Source organism: Prionailurus bengalensis, chromosome D2 (assembly GCF_016509475.1).
Source record: "Prionailurus bengalensis isolate Pbe53 chromosome D2, Fcat_Pben_1.1_paternal_pri, whole genome shotgun sequence".
Lineage (NCBI taxonomy): Eukaryota > Metazoa > Chordata > Mammalia > Carnivora > Felidae > Prionailurus > Prionailurus bengalensis.
In genome coordinates, this window is record NC_057351.1 from 16,287,815 (window position 1) to 16,311,458 (window position 23,644).

Sequence of the window (23,644 nt, forward strand, 5' to 3'; positions counted from 1 at the left end):
AGGTTTCCACGCCCATGCCCTGCCTGGCACGGAGCCAAACAGGTTTGCGAGGAAAACAGGAGAGGCCCAGATGTTTAAACATGTCACCCGATCCCTTCATGCCCCTGCTCCCCTTCCTGCTGTCATTGCGGGTGAACTTCGGGATGTCCCGGTGAAACACCCTTGCCGCACAAACAGGTGTTGCCACGATAGGAAAACCGAATGACTGTACCTCACTGACAGGCTGTTACTTTAAAGGAATATCTTTTGGAATTCTTCATATTAATTCTTCTGAGATTTTAGTGACTCACAGAAGGTGAAAAGCTGTTAATTCCAGATTCTGGGGTTAATTAGCCTTCTTATATCGTGTGCCTGTAGGAAAGTATAACAGGTGTGGCGAGAGAGAGACTTACGTTTAGTTTCCTTGTAACGGGTTCTTAAATCAGGAGATATTTTAATTGACGGGTTCTTAAATCAGGAGATATTTTAATTGCAGCAGAAAGCAAGACGGCACAGGGAAAGGGACATTTTTCTAGCAGGATTCACCCCTGACTTCTGTCTGATGGGGGCTGAGACGAGAAGACGTTCAAGTCTTGCGCAGAAGACTCGCGGTAGGGACACGGGGCAGGTGCCTCTGGCTGACATTCGGAAGGAAATTCAGATCGGTCCCCTCCTGTATTCCCATATGCGGTCTCCAGGATCTCGGCCCCAGGAGAGCCAACAGGGACCACCTCCCTGCACGGAGCCCTCCAGGCCCTATCTCCACAGTGGATTCAGGCACATGGGTCATGCAGGGGAGGTGAGCGAGGCCTCCCACGCATCTATATTGATGGCGTGGCCACTCCCCCTCCACCCCCCCCCCCCCCCCCCCCATGCTGTCCTGCTTCAGGCCTGCGCTTCCCGGACACCAGCTGTCACACAGGAAGCTGAGGCCTCTCTTTCTCCCGCCTCCTTTGCTGGCTGGAGCTGCAGGATCATGGCCTGCAGAGTTTCCTTCACCATCTGGAGCTCCCTCTTGAGAGACTGTGCGAACGTTGTTAAGGAACACACGCGAAGGTGACGGGCGGCCCTCCGCAGCCTCCCAGGGATCTCATAACAGCACGTGTGCCTGCCGGAAGCAGATGGGCACTGCCATCTAATTGCGGTGTCGAGTTCTCCCAAATTGTAGGAATTAAATATTAATACAAATTTTACACTTCGTGCAAGAGCGATTGCAATCTCTATGAGGCCTGAGGTTATTAACTCTCTCAAGGAAGGTTTCAAAACGGAAAAGGGAGACTCAGCTCTTAGACCGAAACAGATGGCCAACTGGGATGCTCCATGATGTTGGGTCAGCCTGACTGACTCCTGCTAAGGCCCAGGCTGGGGCGGGGCAACTGTTCCCGGTGCTCAGACAGCCGAAAAGGGCAGAAGGCTGGAAATGAGAGCTTCCTCAAGAAATCTAGGATTTGGGGGCCCCCGTGGGTCTGGACTTATGTGGGCCGTAAGTCACCTTGTGCAAATCACTTGGAACCTCAGTTTTATCGTGAAACAGTAATTTCTAAGCCCCTGTCGATTCCACTGTGCCGTCGCGTGTCATTTATAACCCCCAGCTACTTGTGAAATAGCCGTTCAGCCCACTCAAGATTTGACAGAGTGCGGGGAGCTTGCCTTTTCTGGGTGGGCTGGTTGGGTTTTCCATCAACTGTTGGGTTGTTAGTTTCCCGACCTGTAAAGTTGCTTCTCCCATAGAGAAAACCATCACAGAGAACTTAGCAAATAATAAACAAGGCTGTCATTCTCTTAAGAAATGAGCCCTTTCCTGGGACTACATTTAACAAATGGTGGTTTTTCTCTCCATGGTCAGGTCCCTGTTTCCTCTTGTACCTGGAGTCAGAACAACTCAAAGATGAACGGGATGAGAGACAGACGACATCCTTTTCGATTCATAAGCAAATTAATTTAACTTCATCCAAGAGGAATGAAGGGGGATATGGAAATATGTCAGTTAAACATCACTTCAATACTGTTAAGTCATCACATGAGGTCAGACGACTTAAACATTACCAGACCAGACATGAAGAAAACAGAAAGCTTTGGGAAAAGTAGATTGTAGAGATCTTAACCATTCACAGCCTGTCAAGGCTACAATGTTGTTTTATTTAAGTACAATGTCAGTGCAATGTCAAGAGAAAAAGAGCCCCCCGGGTTATGACTGTAGAAAGCTTTCTCTTTCTTTTTTAAATAAAGAACTCCGGAGGATCCTGGGAGTTATGCAAATGAACTTCTCCTAAGCAAAAATGCTGAACCACCCTGAGAAGCTTCTGGCAGCTTTTCTCCCTGAAGCTCCCCTCCAGACTTCATCTTTCGTGTAATTTACATTCATTGACTATGATGGTTCACTCCTTGCACTTGAGCTTGAGGGGAATGAGGGTGGGGATAAGCGGGTGCAAGGAAAGAAATAATCCAATATTTATATGTATTTTTTTTTTTCTTTTTGAAAAGGCTTCATTTTCCTCCATTTCTCTGGACAGCTCTGCTAATCTTTAGTGAAAACATATATGACTTTGTACGAGTAGAAGCATAAGTGGTCCCAGACTAACTACCAAGCTGCAATTTAATCACAAAATTATGTCACATTTATAAAGAGTAAGCACAGAGCTTAAGCAGTGTATGAATCCTGACAGATTCCTGAGATGTAATTACCTTTGATACTCAGGCTGGGACTACACGCCCCTATTGATAATAGGCTAAAAGATGACACAGGTTTTTGAGAGAACCGACCCAAAATGAGATGCTTCTTAAAGAACTTGTACAATTTCTAAGCCCTCGCAGAACACACTGAAAGGTCTCTTAAAAGAGACCGAGGGAGAAGCCACAAAGGAAGAAGGCTAAGTTACAGAATTAAACTAGCACGTCGGCCCTTCACACGACAAGCCGCATTGACACAGAGAAGCCAGAGGATAGAGGTTGGAGCAAATGATCACCAGCAACAGAAAGCTGGCAAATCACTTGATGTTTTCACTGTCTCACTCAGAAACTGCATATGCTCGGGAATCTCTCCTCTACCTTCTAGAAGGGATGCTGCTCGATTCATGAGCTATTTAAGAAGCAGCTTATTAAATAGTTCATGATCTTCGTGAATGAAATAAATTCACCATTCGATCTTCAAAAAATAAAATAAAAATAAAACACATAGTCTCATACCTTCCTCACAAGGCTAGAGTTAAAAGAAATATTCTTTTTTCTTGTGAGCGGATCGTGCCTTTTGTGAGGCACTATTAGACTTAAGGTTTATGCACTAATGTAGCAGATACAGCAAATACCTCAGGCTCTGTCAAAGCAGGACTGGATGTCGAGATCCTGGATGCCTCGTTTAGTGAGCCTATGGAGTAATGATCATCAGAATGATTAAAATCATGTTTTTATCACAACAAGTGTTGGCGAGGACGTGGCGAAAAAAGGAACCTTCATGCACTGTTGGTGGGAATGCAAACTGGTGCAGCCACTGTGGAAAACGGTATGGAGGTTCCTCAAAAAAATTAAAAACAGAATTACCATGTGATCCAGTAATTCCACTATTAGGTATTTACTAAAGAATGCAAAAACACTAAATTGAAAATATGTATGCATCCCTATGTCCATTGCAGCATTATGTACAAGAGCCAAATTATGGAAGCAGCCCAAGTGTCTACCGATAGATGAATGGATAAAGAAAAAGTGGTGTGTGTGTGTGTGTGTGTGTGTGTATAATGGTATAATGGAATATGACTCAGCCATAACAAAGAATGGAATTCTGACATTTGCAACAACATGGATGGATCTAGAGTATTATGCTAAGTGAAATAAGTCAGTCAGCGAAAGACAAATATCATATGATGTCATTCATATGTGGAATTTAAGAAACAAAACAAACCCCCAAAACAGACTCTTAACTATAGAGAACAAACTGATGGTCACCAGAGGGGTGGTGGGTGGGGGGAGGGGGGAAATAGGTGATGGGGATGAAGGAGTGCACCTGTTGTGATGAGCACCGGGTGAGGTATGGAAGTGTTGAATCACTATGTTGTACTAATATAGCACTGTATGTTAACTATACTGGAACTAAAAAAAAAACAACTAAAAATAAATCATGTTCTTATTTATAAAATACCTCCTTCTAACCAACCTGGCTGTGTGATGCCTTATTAAATATAAGTTCCAAAACATTTTGAATGCGCTAAAATGGAAGCGAATCCAGGATAAAATGGGGGGGGGGGAAGCAAGTTACAGAACAATTTATATGGAATTATCCTAATTTTACAAAAAAAAAAAACAACCAAAAAACCAAAAAACTCTAGACAGAAGTGATTTCTACCTAGAAAGGTGCCTTAGAAGGACACAGTGGTAAGCTTCTAGGGATTGGTCCTGGGAGGAATATGTAGCCTTTCTCCCCCATACTTCTGTAATCTTCAAATGGACACACATCCTTCTATATTTAAATCAATGTGTTTATAAAAGAAATCACTTGAAAGGTTCCGCCATTAAGCAGTTGGGGAAATAAAACAGAAAAAGATCCTTGTTCTTTCCTTAACTCATTCGAATTTTCAAACATCTCCTGAGCTCCTGCTGTGTACTAAGAAAGGTTCTGGATATAAGAAGCAGATGAGTGTAGTGCCAGTGCGTGGAGCAGAACGTAAACCCGTATGGGCAGGTGTGTAGACTGTGAGATGGGGGGCATGGAGGGTTGGAGCAGGGCAGTGGCTGATCACTTTGGCCGCTTTCATCCCTAATAGGCTAAAGGGGTCAATGGCAGAAGCATGGAGATGAGAGGAGGTGGTTGCAATAAAAGGCAAGAAAAGGTCACGTACTGAACCTGGGTAGTGGCCATGGAGGTGAGAGGTGACCAGATCCTACATATGTTCGGAAGGTAGAGCCAACGGCATACAGTGATGGACCAGATGTGGAAGGCGAAAGAAGGAAAAGGCATTGAGAATGACTCCCGGATTTTTTTTTTTTTATCTAAGCAATGAACTTATAATTTATCAAGGAGGAGACTGAGTACGTGTTGGACTTTTTTGAGGGTGGGGAGGAATTTTTGGAAAATCCTACTTGTCAGTCAAGGGGAGAGGTCGAATAGGAAGTGGACATGAGTCTGAGGTTTGGGGTGAGATCCAGCCTGCACACATGTACTTGGAGGTTATATTGAAAAGCAGATTTTAAAAAATATTTTCATACTTTCTCATTGTATTCCATTTGATACAGCTAACCAAGATCTTGAGGCTACTAAGTGATTGAATCTAGACTCAGAGTGTCTGATTGCCAGTCCAATAAACTCAAAGTGGAAGCCCACCGACATATTTGGCCTTCTTTTTTATCCAAGTGCTGAGCAAATAAAGTACACCTCCTGTCAAAATGACAGGAATTTTAGGTATATATGATAGAGGTGCTCACTACATCTAAGAGAAAGTCTCGAAGAGCTGAATGATTCTTGTGACACCTGTGCCATTGAGACCTCTATATAGCTAAATAGAAATTTCCCCTGTAACAGATATGTCACTAGATATCTGTGGCATCTAAGAAAAGTAGCACATTAATTACAATAATGGCACAAGGATTAATATGCCAACATCTTTAAAAACACCTTGGGAACCCAAAACCATTCTTTACCACTTTGGGATAGACTATACACATATTAAGCAAGGGTCTAAGTTCTTATACCCTTGCTAATAAAATAGGGCAAAATATGTTTGCAGTGAGCAAAGAAGTAAGCCAGTAAGTCAACTTTCACAGATGTCATCCAGGAATACAGTAGTAAGGCGATATTGCCAGTTGGGGCAGCCATTTGCAAAGACCCTCAAATTCTTTCAAAGAGGCTTTTTGTTTACGTTTAATAACCGTTGAGGGTTTGACTGTCAATTGGGTTTCCAAGCAATCTTTTAGTAGCTTGGTCAAAAGTAGGTCAGTTCATCTGGTCTGGTTCAATTCAAAAAGAGACAACAGTATTCCTTTGCAACAGCCTCTCATTTGCTAAAGTGTTTGTCCGGGATCAGCAGTGATGCCTTCCCAGCCACTGTGGCTGACAGTGAGAGGATTTACCTTCAGGAAAAAGGAAGGCAAGGAACACCGTTGCTGAAGAGCCAAGAGGAAAGCCTTACCCATACACGTGTCCTGCCTCAGTGGGGTTGATGCTCTTACAGGAGAAACTCTTCATGGTGCCCACCAAGTGCCCAGTTCGCAGTGCGCCAAGCCAGCAGGAGGACAGCCCGGTGCCCGCACCGCCTCCTAGGCTTCCTCTCCCCACCCGGCTCCCTTTGGTGGAAGCCCCTGGAAGAAAAAAAAATCCTGGCCACCATATCCGCATCTGCCCAGCGCACACGATGCTTTCAGGGACAACCTCTTAAGGTCTGTTTTCTTATCCGTAAGATTCCCAAGTAGAGTTAGTTCTGTGATCCTCATGGTGTCTCTTCCAGCCTTTTAGCTCTTCAGTGGAAAACATTTCCAAGAAGGCACAGCAAATCTCCCCAGACTCCTGTTACTTTTGTTTAAGCTACCCATTGGAAAGTTGAGCCAGACAAGGGATCGTAGGGGGATGTGATGTTTGTGCACGCGCCTGGCTGTATTAGAGCATTTGCATGCCATCAGGCACCACCAAAACGAATCGATTGGGCACCATGCATTCCAAATAAGCAGAGAGAACAGAATTCCATGATGGTCTCCCGGACATGGATGCAAATAGAACCAAAAGAGAAGCCGCCTGTCCCATCTCATCTGTGATTCAGAGGTGGGCAGAACTGCCCTGGGGGCTTTGAAATATGCCAAAAGTGTCCCAATCTGAGATGCACTCTTTCTTTCCCTTCTGGAAGTGTGTTGTAGAAGTTGAAGGAGAAAAAAAAAAAACAAGAAGAAATCTGCTTAAAAAAATCCACCTCACTTGGATAATTTTCAGTTAAAGCATTCTGAGCATGGAGGAACCGTTCAAAATGGTTTTCAAAACAGAACTGCTAATTAGGACCCCAAAGGACTGTGAAATTGCACTAGAGACTCAGACTAATGCTCTTGGAAATCCCGACTTGACTGGCAGGGGAGTCACGCCTCCTGTCCTCTCCTCAGGCACCAGGCATGAGTCACCTCCGTGATGCCGGCTCTTCCAATTAATGGTGGAGACTCTTTTCAGACACTTGCCGGTACAGGTCTGTGTCACCGTCTGGTCATGCTACGTGTAATTTAGTGAGTCCGTCAGGATGATGAAGACACGGGGTCTATTTTCTTTCCCTTCTCGGAGCTGTCAATCCAATGTCTTCTTCATAAAAGCAGGACACTCCCAGTAGGCTGCCCAAAGCCCCTATATCCAGTCAGGATGCCCAGGGGATCTGTCTGGAAACGCATCCCCACTGTCGACGAGTGGTCCAGCCCTCTGTTGACACCTTACTAACAATGCTTTCTCACATGCATGGGCTTCTGTGGAAGCCCAGTGCCCTCCACACGCCAAAAGAGCATTCGTAGCATCCAGGGCTGGAATGTTCTGGACGTGGACATTCACTGTGGACTCACGTTAATCACGTTCGCGCCATATCATCTGCGCGCTAGGCTCTGGCAGAGTGCTTAATGGAATCAAACAAAAACATTACACTCACTGTGTAATTCTTCCGTGTTGTTGATGGCAAGCTGTTTCTTTCAACTGTACTCAGCTTTGTATCTTTGATCAAGAAAGGAAACACCAACCAGTCAGAGTTTGGCTGGCGGATTCAGCAGCCTCTTTGAACCTGTAGATAAGGTCTAATTTGAAACAAGGGCTTTGGTTTGTGCAGGGAGCCTATGCAGAGCCTTGTAAATACGTCTTTCTATTTTAAGGTGCCATACCCCACTCCAATCTAAGGGCTGTGTTGTATGAGTTCAAAGATACCTTCTGTGTATTTGCTGTCAATCAGTGACACAGAACAAAGTTTGGGCTTCAGAGGAAAGTTTGGATTGAAATCCATATGGTAGTACAGATTTGCTTTGAGGGGTGGGGAGGGGAGTGTCTTCAGTAACTAAAACAGTGTTTCCCAGCCCTGGGTTAACATGCCCCCCACTACGTCTCTGCTTATCTCCGCAAGGATCGGCAAAAGTCTCAAAAACCCTAACGTCAATGAAATACTTTTATTATACCTTAAAAACTTTAGACTATCTCTGTGTCCACAGAACAGGCCTGACCACTTCCTTAGAGGTTGAGCTACCTCGCAAATGGACCGAGGACCATGGAGCTTGCCACTCATTAGAAATGACCCCGGGTGAGTCACGGAATTGCTAAGCCTTGGTTTTCTCAACTTTCAAGTAGGAATAATGAACCCTAGGCGTCTACGGCTGTTTTTTTAAACTTAAATAACTTTTCATACAGGCCACTGTGTGGTGACCAGTGGAGTCATTCAAGCATCATGACGAAATAATGGAGTATGCCTACCTTGAAAGGTCTTACATATAAATGGGATGTGGCTGAGGCTTTTGACACAAACACTGAAAATGTTGAGGCAAATGGACTTGTAGAATGTCATTTTCTACCGAAAACCTAGCACTTGTCATGTCCAAACAAGTTCAAGATTTTTCCTGAATCTAGCCTCATGAACCTGCTGGGCACCTGTCACACTGTTGCAGACGAGAAAGCTGACTCATAACAAGGCTTTATCAATTGTCCACGGTCTTACTGCCTCTGAATCTTGGATTGGCTGGAGGACGACTTATTTATACACAGCTCTTTACCCTCTCAGCCTCCGTCCCTGCCACTTGACCCTATTAGGGAGAAAATCTAATTCCCTACAAACAAACTCGACTATTAATTTTAGAAAATTTAAGTCTCTAGATCAACACAGACCCTGCCTGCTGCCCTCAGAATTGCGACCTGACATCACTGTAAGCCCCACTGGGGAAGCCCCCACCTGCCGGGCTGGGGCCAGGCACCCCTCTATACACATTGGCTCTCTGCAGTGCTTTGCTTCCAGGCACAGAGACTCATTTGTCCATTTGCTGGAGCCCATGTCCCCTTAAAGTACTCAAATTTAGGTGACCCATAAACATGGAATAAGCAAAAATGCAAAAAATTCTTCTGCCGTTTCTTTGGCCAACTTTCTAACAATGGCTTAAACACCAGTTTTGTAAGAGGCAGGAGGTTGTGAAGAACAGAATGTCTGCTTTTAAAAATCTACCTTGAGCAACGTGAAAGTAACCACTGATTAAGTTGAAGAAATTTTCTGCTAAGTTTAATAACCTAGGTCTAAGATTTAAGGTTATAATGAAGAAGGAAACAGCGTTGACTCCGTCATTAAACTGTGGATCTGAATATTTGTGATTACGATTAGTCCTTGACCATTCAAAGCCACTTACACACACACACACACACACACACACACACACATACACACACAGAGAGAGTCACTCAAGATAAAGTATAAAAAGAGCTGGAATTCTGAAAAGTAAATCAGCAATGAGAAGAATACATTTCCCACATTATAGCTACATTTCCCGCAAACACACGTAATTAGAGTCGCACTACTGAATAGAAAGTATGAGTGAACGGAGAAGGGTTTTTGTCTAGAGACATGCCCAGTTCTGATTGAATCATTGAAAACTGACAGAATGGGGCTTCATACCCCTTCATCCATCCACTCACCCTTCCATTTGCCCTCAAAATAACTAACCAGAACTGACGGCGTCCACCCATCAGCCCGGGATGTAGGGCTCCATACGGACACATCACAATGCTTCAGAATGTTCTCCTGCCGCCTTGCTCAGTGGCAACTGGTGTTGGTGAAGGCATCCGCGGATGGGACACCAAGTATGTGGAGTCTCGTGCAAGAAGAAATTGAAAGGGAATGATCCAAAGTCCTGTCAGTTATGACACTCTACTGCTCATTACAGAGCAGGATTGTACGGTAAAGAAAACCAAAGATGGAGTTGGGTTTCTTGGTACAGAGGAGCCCCTAGAAAACTGAGCCAGTCCACGTCACCACCATCTGAGCCCCACAAACCCAGCTTCCCACCTGCTGAAAACTGCATTTTGTTTTGGCCTTGTGTGTAGGTCTGAACTTCATGGTTAATTTTTAACGGTCAGGCTTAATCATCGAAAATGCTGAATTACCAAAAGCTAGAGAGCGAACGTCGCACACAGGATTATCTCCGAGATCTAAGGTGTGCCGTGCTATAAATAACAGCAGTATCTGTTTCCATGTGCTAGGGCATGGAAACACTGAGTCTTTTTTTAAGACTTGCTTTTACAAAAGAACCTAGCAGGTGCTTAATCTGCAAGATGAAAAGGATATGAATGAGATCTTCATCATGACTGTGAATTGCCGCGTGCAGCTGATCTTCCAAGTACAAGAGCTTCTTGTCGATGGCTTCACATTTTTCTCCAAGTTCGGCAGAAAGGACCCAAGATTCCTGGCCAGAGAAAAAGAGCAAGATCACTCGTAAGCTATAGACTTTTTCGGAACCATGAACCCATCTGTAATACCCGGTGGTACCCAGAGGAAAGACCTCCCAACAGAGCTCTCCCGGATTTGCAACCCAGGAGAACCATGCCAGAACCTCTGTCTTCCCTGGAGGTCATTCTTGAGACGACATGGGCTGATTTCAGTTTGTTACCAAATGACGAGCTCCACGGGTGACCTCCCTTCTGTGGTCATTTCAAAGGTTATTTCCAGTATGTCAACTCCTCATGTCGAATTATCAAAGGGGAAGCATGAGTTTTCCAGCAGCATCCGTAGGCAAACTCACATTAAAATAGGAATTCTAATCCAAGGGAGGCTGGGGTGAGTCACAGGAACAACCAGGTTGACCTGTGAAGCTACTCCTTTAAGAGCATAGGGATCTAACAGAGCACTGGGTATTTGTTTACACACCAGTCACAATCCCTGAAAGTTAGACAGTTAAGGAGACTCTATTTTATTTTTTATTTGTTTAAACGTTTATTTATTTATTTTGAGAGAGGGAGAGATAGAGAGCCAGCAGGGGAGGGGCAGAGAGAGAGGAAGACAGGGAGTCCCGAGCAGGCTGTGCACTGTCAGAGCAGAGCCCGATGGGGGGCTCGAACTCATGAACTGTGAGATCATGACCTGAGCTGAAACCAAGAGCCGGATGCTTTAACCGACTGAGCCACCCAGGTGCCCAATTAGGGCGACTTTAGGTGTTTGTTGTATATGCAGCTGCTGCTGCCATGACCACGGGTGCTAATTTGCTCTCTCTTTCACCTGAGGACAAGCCCCATAAGAGCAAGGTGGATGGTGTCTTGCTCACTGTGGGGTACAGAGCTTCTGACGCATGGCGGGCACAAGGTATCCATTGGTTCCGTGAATGAACATCCAAGTCTTGGAGCTCCTTCCATCCCAGTGCTCCCCCTTCAAACTTCTGTCCCACACATGAACCCCCAAGTGCCCTCTTTATCCCACTTGCCACCACAAAACCACCACAGAGCAGAAGCCACACTCTCCCCTCTCACAACCTGCCACTAGGCCCACCCCAGTTGTGTCACCTCATACCCTTACACACAGCCGCATTTTGGCCGACTGGATGGCCCCGTTGCTTTCTGGCACACCATTCCGCCTGCCATTCTGATCCGCGTTAGGTTCTCACAGGCATGGGCTATCCACTCATCCCAGACCCTCAAGCACATGACCTGGCATAGAGAAGCCCACAGAGTTTTTAAAAAAAAAGAATGAACAAGGTCAAAAAAAAAAAAAAGAGAGGAAATAGGGAATCTTAGAACAAAGGAAAAAGGAAAAAAGCAGCATTATGCTTAGTGAGAGAGGCCAGACAGAAAAAGACAAATATCGCATGATATCACTTCTTTGTGGAATCCAAAAAGGCAACTTAGTAGAAACAGAGCGTAGAATAGTGGTTAGCAGGGCCTGGAGGGTGGGGGTGGGAGATGTTGTTCAAAGGGGCAAACGTGTCTCTAGAAGATGAATAAGTCCTAAAGATCTAATGCACGGTACAGTGATTACAGTCAACAATACTATACTATAAACTTCAACAATGCTAACAGACTAGATGTTAAACATTCTCACTACGACCAAGAAATGATAATTATGTGACGTGATAGAAGCGTTAGGTAAAGCTAGGGTGATAATCATATTGTGATACATAAACATCCCAAGGCAACATGTTGCATACCCTACACTTATACCCTGTTCTATGTCAATTATATTTCAGTAAAAAAAAAAAAAACTAATAACAATCCATAAATAGATAAATAAGCAGCAAAAAGTAGACTCAGAATTAAAATCTAACCAAATGTAAAAGTAATATTTTCCCAACTCAGAGTGAAAGTCTTAAAAAGTATGCTAAAAAGAATTTTGCACAAGGAAAAGAATTAAGATATATATTTAGATTAAACTGCAGGGTTACGACCAAAGCTACAATTAATACCCAACAACAACAACAACAAAATGCCCAGGTGTGGTGATATTTACTGTTAAAAAGGCCTTAGAGATCCTGAGTTATGTAATATTATAATTGGAGGCCATGAATAATCATTAAGTCCAGATATGTAATTTAATATTCGTTATATTAACTCCACATTGCTTTTGAGTTTATATCCCAATTGGTCAACTATCTTAGAATAGAATAGGGCTAAGGGGAACGACAAATAACTATTGCAAATATTGGGGAAGTCCTTTATACTGCAAGTAAATGTATATACAGAAGGGAAAAAAAATCTAGTGACAACCTCATACAATTTTCAAGGACAAATGGACACAATTAGACAAAAAGGCACGTGAAGCGTGCACGAAGGTCTGCCCATAATTGACCACAGCTGGGATGACGGGAAGACAGCAAATATGTAACAATCACATATACGTCCATATTTTACTGATCCTAAAAGTAATAACATTATCATTCAAAGATGCAGAATTACAAGGCAGACAAATTGCATGGAAGCAGAGGCCGTGGGCACTGAGCGACGCCACAGTCATGCATGAAATAAAGGAGACATGATGAAAAAGAGCATCTGGAGGAAAACAATGGACAGAGGTGAAACCACAAGTCCTATGCGGAGAAAAGCAGAGCGCTTTTGTTTTTAATCTTTATTTTTGAGACAGAGAGAGAGACACACACACACAGAGTGTGAACAGGGGAGGGGCAAGGAGAGGGAGACACGGAATGTGAAGCAGGCTCCATGCTGTCAGCACAGAGCAGACACGGGGCTCGAGCTCACCAACCCTGAGATCATGGCCTGAGCTGAAGTCGGATGCTTAACCAACTGCGCCATCCAGGTGCCCCAGAAAAGCATAGTGTTTGGGGGGAAAATATATATGACTGAAAATACACTTGAAGAGAGGGAAAAGTATAGGCTCAGAACATGGACCCGAGGTACATCTTAAAGTACATAAGATGCGGCCAAATGACTTAATCCTCATCTTCAGGCTCAGGGCCACCTGGTCGGTTGAGCGTCCGACTTTGGCTCAGGTCACGGTCTTGCGGTTCATGAGTCTGAGCCCCACGTCGGGCTCTGTGTTGACAGCTCAGAGCCTGGGGCCTGCTTCAGATTCTGTGTCTCCCTCTCTCTCTGCTTCTCCCCTGCTCACACTCCATCTCTCTCTCAAAAATAAATAAAGATTTAACAAAATTTAAAAAAATCCTCATCTTCAGGCTGAAATAAATATAAATCAAAGCTGAATTAAGTTCCTTTAAAACCTGGCTTGACACCCCACAACCCCCCCCCCACAAACAGGCAACTCCCACCTGTTTGCCTTTTAAAATTATGTACAGACTGATAGTGATTGTGTGCATTTGGAAACCAATTTCAGACATATAACAAACACTTTGAATTGTTCATTGTCTCTAATCCAATAATTCTGTTTCCTAGAATCGATCACAATGGAAAAAACTTTTATTTAGATTTAAATATTTTTTTATTAAGCCTTTTAAATAAGTATGGAAATGTTATCATATATGTTAAAGAAAAATGTATTTCAGTAATGCAAAGATAATTGCTTCGATTCATATTTAGCTATTCACAAAATATTTAATGATGAGGCAATACATAATAGACAAAGCATGCAAATGTTAACAATTATTATTTCAAGGGGTGGTGTTATAGAAGGTTTTTCTTTTCTTCTCTGTACTTTGTTGTATTTTCCGTATCTCTAAAATAGAAGAAAGAAAAACGTTACCAAGAACGCTAGTTCAAACCATAATGGAGAAGTATGGAAGGAATACATGTGAATATCTTATAGAACAATTTTACAGGTTAAAAAGACACAAAGAGGGGTGCCTGGGTGGCTCAGTCAGTTAAGCATATGACTCTTGATTTTGGCTCAGGTCTTGATCTCACAGTTCGTGAGACTGAGCCCCGCTGTCAGCCTGGAGCTGCTTGGGATTCTCTCTCTCCCTCTCTCTGTCCCTCCCCTGCTCAGGCAATGAATGAATGAATGAATGAATGAATGAACAAATAAATGTGTAAATAAATAAATAAATATCTCTACATATTAAAAAAAAGGACACAAAGAGGCAAAAATAATCAGATTCAAAGAGCTCAAGGTTCTATGACCACTAACAGAAGATCTGACTGGCAACCTGACACTGGCTGTTTCCCTAAATTACAGAATCTCTACAAGGTTCCTGCACAAATCACTACTCGGTGGCCCGGCTGACTCTGCTCCTGAACTCCTGGTCCTGCGTGTGGACTCAGATGCATGTTATTTGAGGAGTTTATGGCTCTACTCTCACGCTCTCACTTGGAACCTTGGGAATCTAGGTTAAGACCCCACCTGAGCAGTGACAGCCGACGAAGGGCAGATTTACATATTTCTACTAAGCTGGTGAAAAATTCTTCTTTCTCCAGAGGAATCCTAGTTGTCTGTAGAGGCTAAAGTGGGACCAGAGCCATTAATACAAGCTGAGCACAGCTGCAGAGATCCTGCCTGTTAACCTTAAACTCGAGGGACTGGTCAGAACTTCCTTGTATTTTCCATGCTATGCCCAGGTAGAGCAGAGTGCCTGTGTGGCCACAGCAATACAGCTTTCCAGAACCTTGCCTCTCTATTGTCAAGAGTTTACTATTCCCTCCCCAACTCCACCTGGAGCCTGGCTGGGCAGCTGAGAATCTTTCAATGGACAGAACATGGCAAAGGTGACTTTCCTGACATCCAAAGCCAGCTCATAATAGATGATGTTTTCTCAGATCACGTGCCCTGGAACGCGGTCTCCATGCAGTGAGTAAGCCCAGGGTCCGTGGTCAAGCCATGTGTGGGTGTTTGGTTGAGACTCCCAGTGCTCTTCATGCACTAGGCTCCTCTTGGCTTGAAATTTGTAACGTTTGCTTCCATTTTTATTATTAAATTAAATGTGGCAAGGGGCGCCTGGGTGGCTCAGTTGATGACGCGTCCAACTTCAGCTCAGGTCATGACCTCACGGTCCATGAGTTCGAGCCCCGCGTCAGGTTCTGTGCTAACAGCTCGGAGCCTGGAGCCTGCCTCCGATTCTGTGTCTCCCTCTCTCTCTGCCCCTCCCCTGTTCATGCTCTGTCTCTCTCTGTCTCAAAAGTAAAATAAAACGTTAAGAAAAAAAATTTAAAAAAAATTAAATGTGGCAAAAAAAAAAAAAGCCAAAAAATGAAAACCTCGCATGACCATATGACTTGATAATAAACACAGCACCCGCTACAAAGTCACTGGTGTTCCTAGCTGTAATGGAATTTTGTAGGATTTGCGATTCGGAATGGATGAATTACAGGTTGTTTGGCATTTCAAAGTGGCTTTGAAAACTCTCCACTAATTCGCCCCATCAGCCAGACATGACGTGGGTGGGAGTAAGTCTTCAAATGATTCCAAGTTCCACGATCCAGTCATCCAGCTAACGCTCAAACAGTGTGGGGCAGAGACGGCCCTCCCCACGAGGCCCCATCCAAATTGCTGACCCACAGACCCATGCGTACAGCAAACGGTTGTTCTAAATCACTAAGTTGGGGTGATCTGTTATGCAGCTGTCGTAGCCAGCACAGCAGGCTACGCAGGTTTTACCGCACAGGATCCCGCGGGGGGGGGGGGGGGGGGGGGGGGGGGACTGTTGAAGAACGCCAGCCGGAAGTACACTCTCACCGGTCCCAGCTAAAGAGCCACACCCAACACTGACTAGCTCTTGAAACTCAACCACGTGCTAATGCCCACGCCGGGCCCAGGTGGGGAGGTCCCAGCCGTGCTCAGAACTGCAGCAATGAGCTGAGATGTTCAAGAAGGAGATCTTGATGAGCCACCACTACCACCGGTGCCTGGTCCCCAGATCCCTGGCTCCCGGTCAGATGTGCAGGCAGGGCTACGAACCAGCGCAGGCACACATCCTCAGCAACATATCTGCTTGCGATAACACCAACAGGGCCTCACTCCCTTCTGCCTTTGGGAGAATTGACTCTTCCTGTAGCAGACGTCTCAGCACAGGAAGGGGCTTCCAGCACAAGAGGTAGAAGGAACAGGCCAGTGGATTTCTGCCTTGGTGTCTCACATTTACCCCAGGGGGCACACTCACTGCATGGAATGGCTATGTCCTCCTCAGAAAGTGAGTGCGGCGCATTCTACAGTCACGCAAGACGGCAGCCTCTACGGGAAGCATCAAGCATGCTTTCTCTCTTGCTTTGAGAACGCCTTTCCTGAGTGTGTTCTTTTAAGCCAGTGGGTTTTAAGGCTTTACGCCGCAGAGATGACGTGGCAGGAAAGCAGGGGGCTTTGCCGTCAACCATACCCCAGTTTCTGATTTTACCCGCTTTATTTGTCTACACCTCGATGGAGAATTAAAACAAGCAAAGGAAACAGGAGCTATTAAAGGGGGTTTGTTTGCTTGTTTGTCTTTCAAACATGAAATCTTTAACAGAAATCTCTGGCGTTTCTGTTAACGGGAACTGTAAGTCAGCCATACTGTTCGGGAGTCGACAGCTTGGGACAGAACTGCGTGACAATGAAACCCCTCATCTGAACACCCACCTTGTTTTCCAGGACATCAAATGCAAGCATTTATAAAGGGCCACCTCAGTCAGGGCCACTAAGGATGTCATGAGCCCTTCCCGGAGGATCTTGATACCTAGGAGCAGAGAGAATTGCAGCTGGCAGGGGGGGACTTAGAAATCATCTAGTTCAATTCTTCCTTTTGTACACACGGAAAGCATCTCAAAGAGCCTGAAGGTCATACACTGAGAAAGGCGCAGGTTGGGGTCTAAGACACGGATCTCCCAGATCTAGCAGGTTCTTCCCTCAGAGTCTGACTTAGCCGTGCAGAGGGGAAACACAGAAAGGGATTCTTGTTGGGCTGGCCCAGGGTGGGAATTGGGGGGGAGGGGAGGGCACAAAACGATGATGGATAGAAATCAGAGAAGTAAACGGTGCCTGAAGATGTGACCTCTCCTCTCTCCCACCCTCAGAACTCTGCGAAGTCTGCTCTGATTCCTGGAGGGCTCTGTGTCATTAAGGGGGTGCGTCCTCCAGGATTCAGATACGTATCAGCTGGAGGTGGTGATAATGGCCACAGGACAAGCTGGTTGCAGGGGTGAGCCAGGAACCTTTTGTCCACATACCCATAAAACATGAGGCTGGTTTGTAACATTCGTTTCCATTTGCATTATTAAATTAAATGTGGCAAAAAAAAAAAAAGCCCAAAACCAAAAACCCCACATGACCGATCCTTGATAAATAAACACATCACCCACTACAGAGTCACTGGTGTTCCTAGCTGAAATGGAATTTTGTAGGATTTGCGATTCGGAATGGATGAATTACAGGTTGTTTGGCATTTCAAACTGGCTTTGAAAACTCTCCAGTAATTTGGCCCATCAGGCCATCTTTTCAGCAATCCAAAGTATGGCTTTTTTTTTTCCTTTCTGTACCTCTATCCCCTCACTTAGCCCTAGGAGGATTTTTCCCTATGGGTCAGAATGAAAGAAACATCACCAGGTAAATGGCCACACTGTTCAGCATTTCCCCTTCTCTGCCTGGCTAATACCATCTCTCTCTTCAACCCCCTGCAGATTCAGGGTGCTTGGGTGGCTCAGTCAGTTAAGCATCTGACTCTGGATTTCAGCTCAGGTCACGATTCCAGGGTTGTGGGATTAAGCCTCATGTCACGCTCTGCATTGAGAGTGGAGCCTGCTTGGGATTCTCTCTCTCTCTCTCTCTCTCTCTCTCTCTCTCTCTCCTTCTTTTTTTCTCTCTCTCTCTCTGGACCTCTACCCTTGTTCTCACGCTCTCTCTCTCTTAAATAAAAATAAAGACATTAAGAAAAAAAAAGGGGCGCCTGGGTGGCTCAGTCGGTTAAGCGTCCAACTTCAGCTCAGGTCATGATCTCACAGTCTATGAGTTTGAGCCCCGCATCGGGCTCTGTGCTGATGGCTCAGAGCCTGGGGCCTGTTTCAGATTCTCTTTGCTCCTCCCCTGCTCATGCTCTGTCTCTCTCTGTGTCAAAAATAAATCAAAACATTAAAAAAAAAAAAACCCTGTAGGGGCACCTGAGTGGTTCAGTCAGTTGAGTGTCCGACTTTGGCTCATGTCATGATCTTGCAGCTTGTGAAATCGAGCCCTGAAGCGGGCTCTGTGCTGTTAGTGTGCAGCCTACTTCAGATCCTCTGTCTCCCTCTCTCTGCCTCTCCCCCACTCATTCTCTCTAAAAAAAAAATATATATATATATATGTTAATATTTTATTTAGTTTTGAGAGAGAGAGAGACAGAGTGCAAGCAGGGGAAGGGCAAAGAGAGAAGGAGACACAGAATCTGAAGCAGGCTCTAGGCTCCCAGCTGTCAGCACAGAGCCCAACGCGGGCTCAAACTCATGAACCACGAGATCATGACCTGAGCTGAAGCCAGACACTTAACAAACTAAGCCACCTAGATGCCCCTATATATGATATGATATGATATGATATGATATGATATGATATGATATATATTATATATAATATAATATTCATATATATAATATATATTAACCCTAAAGGTTCCATTTCTTCCCCACTTCTTCTAGGAAGGCTTCTGGATCCCTCGATCTCCTATACCACCTCAACCCAGTTAGGACTCTAGCATGTTACTTTTTTTAATGGGTACATACCCTCCTGCTACTTCGGAAGGTAGCACAGGGTGTCTTGCCATCCCTGAACCCAGTGACTAATGCCCTGCCTAGCACTCCAGAGGTGCTCAGTAAATATTTGTGGAAGAAACAAATGGGGATCCTTCTTTACACCACGTCGAGAGGAAGCTAGGCTGTTTCTCAGATTGCAATGCCCGTGGCATCCTCTCGCCAGAGTGCGAAGAGCCAGGCGGGAGGCCCGTGAGGACACCTCTCTGAACGCAGTCCCTTTCCCTCAGTGCAGACAGGAACAGGCTTGCCTGGGATCCATCCCTGCTTTCCAGGGTCACTGGCGAGTCCCTTCTATACAAATGCATCTTGCAGGTGCCTCAGAAAAAAAGCCGTACATCTCCCCTTCTGTCCCACATGGCCGCGATTCGGGAGCACCAACTCGGCTGGGTGGTATTTCAGATATAATTTGCCTAACTCACCTCATGACCAAAACCTGTAGACTTGAATGTGTGGGCAGAAATGTTCAGCTGTGTTGAATCAGCGATGATGCCAAAAAGCTATCCTACTCACCAAACCCGGGAAGCGTGATTTAAAACAGAAAAGAGGATTTCCTTTGCCGGGCAGGATTTTCCCATCAAAATGACTGTCTACAACATTGATTGACAAAAGTTTACCCTCAGATCCCAAACTGCATTCAGGTGCTAGTCTGTACAGAAGCCGACATCTCACACTCTGGTGAAAACCAGTCACACACTCCATGGCCCGGGGCTCCGAGAACTTTTTTACTTAGCCGTATTTCCCAATCCTTGCCTAAGACACTTCGAACATACCAACATTTAACGTTTTCGTTTTAAAACTAGAGCCCAGACGCAAAGGATAGGGAATATATTACATAATAGTAATTGTTTCGAAATGAACAAGTATCTGGTAAGTATCTGGTAACAACAATATTTCCTCAGGCTGCACCTACAGAGGTAAGGAAATCATATCGATTATTTTCATTCTGAGTAGAAAATGCGTGTGAACAGGAAGCCGTGTACTTTAGTTTGCTAGTTAGGCAGATAACGCCGTAGCTGCCCACTTTTATTTATGAAAGGCTCCCGCCCCTAACAGAGCACACATTTCCAGAAATGTCCATCACTGGTGATCTGCCACAAATCTCAGCAGATGGGCTACACCTTGCGTTGAGTCAGTGGATCGAGAAGTTTAAACTGTTGATTTTTTTTTTAAGCTGTCAGAAGTACTTCCAAAGGAAGAGGCAGTGTGATGTCTGAAATGGGAAAACCTTATAACCAAAGTAAGAATTATTGCTATGATTTCAAAATTCACCTGATAAAATCAACAAGGACCTTTTAGGTCTACATGTCATGTGGGAAATGCACTGAGTTGGGTGCTACCCTTCAAAGTCATCAAATACCCTCCCCCCTCCTTGCTAAGGAATGGGGTCAGTGAAGGAAAGAAGTCCCTACCTTGGATACCCTACTCTTTGCTGTAACTGAACAGCCGACTTAGACCCCCGTTTTCCTTGGCCACGTGCTAAGGCATCAGCAGTAGCTGACTATCCATAAACATATTTACTTCCTGCACTAAAACCCACAGGCTACATAATAAAGAAAGGACAGGTGACAGAGTAGTGTTCCCTTATGATTGGCAAGCCACTTGCATTAATGGGTCACTTGAGCCACGGCAGTAGTTAAGTTTAAAAAAAAAAAAAACTTAACCCCGCACTGCACATAGACATACCTGCAAAAAAAAAAAAAATGTGACTTGAGCCTCATGATGTTTGTTCTGCTGTTAAGATTCATTCCCTCTTCTATAGCTTGAGGTAAACCAGATGTGATTACCACCATCCGTGAGCTTAGCTGATGCATTAAAGCGTTTCCTTAGCTCGGTATTAAAATCACAGCCTTAAATATGTTCCTTTGGGCTGTTTTCCAAAATATTTGCTTGGCAAATACATTCCAGGAATGCTATATGGTTTTCTTTTTCTTTTCTTTTTATTGTCCACATAAAGAATACTTACCTAAGAAAAACTCCTGTCCGTACTACAAATAATATCTTGTACATCTATTTGAAATAGACTCCATGAGTATTTGTCTTTACACATGAACATTCATTCTACAGTCATTAATGCCAGCAAGCAGAGAGGCACAAATTAAGAAATTGAAGGCATATCTTTACTACTCCATGTAATACAAGTATTCATCCAAATACCCAAGTTATATGGCTACACCCGGAGTAAGTGGGTATTTCTTTTAAAAGCATCCAGATGTTGTGAGTGGTAAGGAAAGCATTTGAAATATTTAGATGTCCTTCGGTCAAAGTGAGCAATAAATTGTCTTCACGTATCTGCACGCTTATCACAGAGAAGGTGCCGAGAAACAGGTTCTAAATAGGACCACTTAACAGAACAACAACAAAAGTTGTTTCAGTAAAAGAAAGATGGGCTGTTAATTTGTATACGTTAATTAGCCTACGGTTTCCAGCTTACAGGAAGGACAACGTTTGAAAGGCTATATTTTATATCACATGATCACTCAAGAGGATTTACACTGTTTTCCTTTTAGCATACATCAGTTGAACATCAAAGTCCAATAAGGCCAGACTCTACCAGAAACTTCTAGGAAAAATCTATTTGTAAATAATAGTCATGCCATCAGCAAGTACTTAGATAATTTCTATGCAACATAAGCATTCAGACTTGGGGGGTAGTGATGTCAAATCCTAAAACCCTTTTGTATAAGAAAATGAAAACAGAACACAGTTGGAGGGATGCCACGTGAGGAGAATGTGCTCTGCAAACTGCCTCTTGCCAATACTGATAAAGAGGAATTATGAGAACAGAATCAAATGACAACTTTCACCTGCGTTCATTTCAGATTAAAAATTTTCGCATTTCTAAATATTTTTTTCCTTGTTAGTATAGTGGTAAGTATCCCCGCCTCTCTGAATATTTTTTGTAAATGATGCAAATATGAAACTACCAGAATTACTGTTTTTAAGTGCCAATGGAGGCTTCAGGGTGGCTCGGTCAATTAAGCTTCTCTTGATTTCAGCTCAGGTCGGGATTTCACGGTTTGTGAGTTCAAGCCCCACGTTGGGCTTTGTGCTAACAACGCAGAGCCTGCTTGGGATTCTCTGTCTCCCTCTTTCTCTGCCCCTTCCCTGCTCTATTTCTCTTTAAATTAATTAATAAATAAAATAAAATAAAATAAAATAAAATAAAATAAAATAAAATAAAATAAAAGTGGCCTGGGTGGCTCAGTCCGTTAAGCATCCGACTTTGGCTCAGATCATTATCTCACGGTTCCTGAGTTCGAGCCCTACATCGGGCTCTGAACTGACAGCTCAGAGCCTGGAACCTGCTTTGGATTCTGTATCTCCCTCTCTCTCTCTCTCTGCCTCTCTCCAGCTTGCACTTTGTCTCTGTCTCTTTCTCTCTCCCCAAAATAAATAAACATTAAAAAAATTAATAAATAAACAAATGCCAATGTTTAATTCTGGTTCTGGATGTCACCCAGTAGGAGGAGAGCTCATCTTCTGCTCTATGCAGATCCAGGTCTCCCACCTGCTCAGGCTCAAAGGGGCGGGAAGTTGTGACAGCCAGCTTGTGGGGTACAGGAAGTTCCTGATTTTAGCAGCTCTGGCCCCCAAGAGGTGAGAGAATCAGACAGCAGCCTAGGCATGACAAGGGGGGCAGAGGGTGAATTCATTTTGCAGAAATGTGCAACCCTGCATTTTAAAAATCTCTCAGCAACTCCAAAGAAACAACTGCACGGTCCTCAGATAAGCCTCCAGCGTTACAAATGCCGTTAGTCCTTGCCATGTAGGAGGTGACAATTTTCTATCGATCCCTCAGCCTTCGTTAGTCAGGGAATGACAAGGAATTTCCAAGGTGAAAGAGTCTCCAAGAGCCCCCCAAGGCTGGTTTCCTCAGAAGCACTGACCTATTTTTAATTAGTGAAAGAAATGCCACAGTTAGGCCCTGGAGCACAGAAACGTGGTTCCGTGGTTTTAAAAAAAGGAGGCAAAGCAGGCTGATCAGAAGAGCCCACTTCCTTTCCTTGGGCAGGTGAAGGAGGCTGAGTTGCTGACAACATTAATTAACTGAGAGAAGCAGCAGGAGCCGCTAAATGATGACAGTGGAAGCCCCTGCCCCACCACCCCTCCCACCTCCCAGCTTGCCCTGCGGCTCTGCGGCCTCTCAACAACTCTGGGGGGCCAAGGCCGGCGCCAGGGCGGGGGCCAGGGCGGGCCCCGGGGAGCCTGCGCACTCCTGCTCCTATCGGATGAGCTGTGTTTGTTTCTAATTCTAGGTATGCCAGCTGTACCTGAAATTCTAATTACACGATTTAAACAAACACTATGTAGAGCAATGAAACATTCACGTGAAGGAGACTTCTTGTCTCTACATACGCCAAGGTTCAAAACCTTGGGAAAATTCAGTCATGTTTGAGAGAGAAAAAAGAGGAGGCTGACGACTGTTTTGCAAGCGCTCTGTCCATCTCCAGGGAAACCCAAACTGGAAAGTGTCAGCGATGCATTATTGTTGCGGTTTCTGCAAGACGGGCCACGAGACGAGGAACTAGGAGGTGGTTTGAGAGACCTGTGTCCTATAATAAAAGCTACACCGTCTGGCTGTGTCTTACTGCGAATTTCTTTCGTCACGGACAGCAC

The 23,644-nt window shown here is 44.5% G+C and overlaps 1 protein-coding gene across 1 annotated transcript in view; it reads right to left on the minus strand.

Annotated features, from left to right (window-relative positions):
- Positions 1–445: 445 nt before the first annotated feature.
- LOC122492742 (disrupted in schizophrenia 1 protein-like) overlaps positions 446–23,644 on the minus strand; it is a 78,517-nt gene continuing 55,318 nt past the window's right edge. The window contains exons 3-4 of the mRNA XM_043596306.1: positions 10,233–10,350; positions 446–1,004 (exon numbers count right to left, since the gene is read on the minus strand). Of these exons, the coding sequence (XP_043452241.1) occupies positions 865–1,004; positions 10,233–10,350 (258 nt within the window). The 3' untranslated portion in view covers positions 446–864. The remainder of the gene's footprint in view (positions 1,005–10,232; positions 10,351–23,644) is intronic.